At 49.4% G+C, this 3388-nt stretch overlaps 2 protein-coding genes across 5 annotated transcripts in view; both read left to right on the top strand.

Annotated features, from left to right (window-relative positions):
* Positions 1 to 3388, top strand: part of grin3bb (glutamate receptor, ionotropic, N-methyl-D-aspartate 3Bb) — a 176221-nt gene that overhangs the window by 69546 nt on the left and 103287 nt on the right. The gene's annotated exons all lie outside the window — the stretch shown is intronic.
* The window catches only part of lrrc39 (leucine rich repeat containing 39), an 8555-nt gene that overhangs the window by 2916 nt on the left and 2251 nt on the right, over positions 1 to 3388 (top strand). The window contains exons 3-9 of one of the 4 annotated variants that reach the window (XM_050054169.1): positions 1026 to 1134; positions 1276 to 1432; positions 1567 to 1703; positions 1792 to 1937; positions 2013 to 2165; positions 2239 to 2432; positions 2567 to 2633. In XM_050054169.1, the coding sequence (XP_049910126.1) occupies positions 1026 to 1134; positions 1276 to 1432; positions 1567 to 1703; positions 1792 to 1937; positions 2013 to 2165; positions 2239 to 2432; positions 2567 to 2589 (919 nt within the window). In that variant the 3' untranslated portion in view covers positions 2590 to 2633. Of the gene's footprint in view, positions 1 to 1025; positions 1135 to 1275; positions 1433 to 1566; positions 1704 to 1791; positions 1938 to 2012; positions 2166 to 2238; positions 2433 to 2563; positions 2634 to 3388 lie in introns of all 4 variants that reach the window. The other 3 variants (XM_050054167.1, XM_050054168.1, XM_050054170.1) reach the window with 3 other exon arrangements.

The following is a 3388-nucleotide window of genomic DNA, read 5'->3' as shown; positions in this document are numbered from 1 at the left end:
AGCCCACTCTGACATCTCTCCATTTAGTGCATGTATAGGTCCAGTTTGTGCATGTGTGTGTTCGGACCTGTGTGTAATTGACAACAGAGTGTAAAATTGAATTTCCCCTCGGGGATTAATAAAGTATATAAAATTAAAAAAAAAATTAAATTAAATTAAAAATTATAAATGGATCAAACAGGTCAGATATTCAGAGGAGAAGTTTATTCAGACATCAGGTATACAATTCATATCAGATAATCAATATTTAAAATGCTGTTGAATAAATACTACAATAAAGACAATTAATCTTTAAATACAATAAATAAAATTACAATAAATTCTTAAAATCATTATTAAATGGTAAAAACACATAAATAAGCAAAAGAATGCAAAGAACATGTAATAATATAATAATATATCTTATATAGTGAGACTGAATGTTGCCCATTAGACATTCCCCACACGGATTACATGTCATATTTAACCACTACAGAGATATCAGTGACGAGTTTAAAAGGACGACCAGAGAGAGGCTGCTCTCTGTGGGGCAGCCTGAGCGCTCATACACACGTTTATTATCTGTGAGCGCTGACACCGCTGTCATCTAGCGGACCTCACATTCAACTGGGCTCTGTGTTAAAACATCGACCACGAGTTTAAACTACGCATGAAAACACTACGTTCTGTGACAAAACAACAGTCACATATCGGTAATTACGACTTTCCCTCACTGGCCATTTTCGATGATTGTTGCGAAATGCATGCTGGGATACCTGGCTGTCTGAAGTCCACACAAGTCTGCTCCGATGCATCCCCAGTTAAAGGGGCGTGGCGAGAACACATTGGAGCATTTGGACTGAACTTGGCGAGATGTGAACTTTGAATTGGAACAGTACTTGGGCTGTGACTGATGACGTGTCACAAGTCCACAAGAACACAAGTCTGCACAAGAACGCATGTTGAGAAACGGCTCAAGAGTTTGTGGTTTGGGGGCGGAGTCACATGTGTTGGTGCGTGTGTTGTGTCTTGTGTTCCTGGTGCAGACTGAGTGTTGGTGTCTGGGAGGACCGCGCCGTCCTGGCTCGACTCCGACAGAAGCTGCAGACGGAAGACGGACGACTTGTCCTCCGCATCGAGCAGGAGGAGTGGAAGGTAACGTCCTACAGACAGGAAGTGATCTCAGTGTTCTTTTGCTCACAGTTTTCAGATGGCAGGTGCTGCTGACTTTACCTGGTGATGTCAGCGGTCATGTGACCCTCTGATGGCGGTCTCTGTCTGTCTCTGTCGCTGCAGACGCTGCCCGGCTGCCTGCTGCAGCTCAGTCAGGTCCAGGAGTGGCAGATCCACCGGACCGGACTCCAGAAGATCCCCCACTTCATCTCCAGCTTCCAGAACCTTCTAGTACTGGACCTGTCGCGGAACGGCGTCTCCGAGATCCCCAAACAGATCGGTCAGTACCTGTGCCCCCCCCCCCACCACACACACACACTCTCATCTGTCCCTCTGCTGTCATCATGTCCTGATGTGTGCATCTGTCCTCCTGGTCCTGTCCTGGTCCTGTCCTGGTCCCGGTCCTGGTCTCAGGGAAACTGACCCGGCTCAGGGAGCTCCTGCTGAGCTACAACAGAGTCCAGTTTGTCCCTGAGGAGCTGAGCTGCTGTGAGAGTCTGGAGAGACTGGAGCTGGCAATGAACCGGGACCTGAACCAGCTCCCAGATCAGGTACAGACCTCCTCGCCCTCCTGTCTAAGTTCTGGTCCTGTCTTGGCTGTGTCCTGCTGGTCTGAGGTCTGTCCTCCCCTGTCCACAGCTGAGGAACCTGAAGAAGCTGCAGCACCTGGATCTGTCCATGAACGACTTCACCTGCGTCCCGGACTGCGTGGTGATGCTGCCGGCGCTCGAGTGGCTTGACATGGGAGGAAACCAGCTGGAGCACTTACCTGAGGACATCCACAGGTGGGTAAAGGAGTCATGTGGGCCCCGCCCCCTTGTGTCCTCAGCCAATGAACAGTGAGTCCTGTGTGTCCTCAGGATGGAGACGCTGCACACGCTGTGGCTGCAGAGGAACCAGCTGGAGAGACTCCCGGACAACATCAGCAGGATGAAGAGTCTGGACACGCTGGTCCTCAGCAGCAACAGGCTCCGAGACATCCCCCCACTGATGGAGGACATGTCCAACCTCAGGTCAGTCCGTCTGTCTGTCCTCAGGTGTCCCCTGGTCGTCGCTCTGACTGAACAGTTTGTGTTTGTCTTGAAGCAGGTTTGTGAACTTCAGGGACAACCCTCTGACTCTGGACGTGGCGCTGCCCAGCAGGAGGACAGAGACTGGCGCTGAGGACGAAGAGGACGAAGAGGACGACAGAGAGATGTTTGGACGAGAGTTCATGAACTTTTACATCCAGGAGGCCAGAAAGAGAGCGCACGCCATCCTCAACGTGCACAGAGTCAACCGTTAGTATCTACACACTCCGTCCTCATCAGGTCTCTGACATGAGACATGTTTCTGTGTGAGGACGTCCCACGGATCATCTGTCTCACCTCTCTAACATGTGACGTTAACATGCCTGTATGTCTCACCTCAGTAGATGTGTTTTCACTGAGCAGCTGATGAACTGAACTAACGACAGGAGCTGATGACATCATCTTCATCAGGTTGATTTTTTAATTGTTTGATTCTGAAACAAGTGTCAAAGTTTAATTCTTTATTATTATAAAGTTTTAATTTCAGACTCTTTATACTGTTGTTGTTGTTGTTGTTGTTTTGAGCTTCAGATTCAAAACGAGATGGCGTAGGGGCAGTGGTTGATACGGCGGTATGTAAATCACAGCAGCTGTCTCTGATGGGGATCAAACAGGATATGAAAATATTGATTTGATGATTGATTATCTGATTATTTCTGACCTGACGGCGGCTCGTCCTGCAGCTCTGAGACTTTGATCCAGGACCCTGTCTCAGAGAGCAGGATCAGTGTAACCCTGAGTCAGTTACTATGGCAACATACTCCGTGAAGCCAAAGGCCCTGACACACCAATCTGACGGTCGGCCGTCGACCAAAGTCGGGCCGTTGGTGAGCGTCTTTCGCCCTAGTTTTTGCGGTGTGTCCCGCACCGTCAACACTTCGGTGTCGGCGGCTTTTCGGCCAATTGAGCATGTTGAATTGCCGGTGGAGCTTGTCGGTGAGAGAGATCACTCTGATTGACTGTTCAGGTTTTATTTCCTCGCCCCTGTAGCGAGTGAATCTGCCTGTAGTGAAACCGGGGCTAACCGGTGCTTCCTCCTCAGGCTCCACTTCCGAGCCGGACTCAGTTAGCCTCTGCTAGTCTCTGAGCTAGCCCCGGCTCTCCGTTTGGATCCAACCGGAGCACCGAGCCCTGGTTTGTTATTCAGGTTAAAGTGGGAAGAAGCA

Source organism: Epinephelus moara, chromosome 10, assembly GCF_006386435.1.
Source record: "Epinephelus moara isolate mb chromosome 10, YSFRI_EMoa_1.0, whole genome shotgun sequence".
In the NCBI taxonomy this organism is placed as follows: Eukaryota; Metazoa; Chordata; class Actinopteri; order Perciformes; family Serranidae; genus Epinephelus; species Epinephelus moara.
The sequence above is the reverse complement of the archived record's forward strand: the minus strand, read 5'-3'. Positions and strand labels throughout refer to the sequence as shown.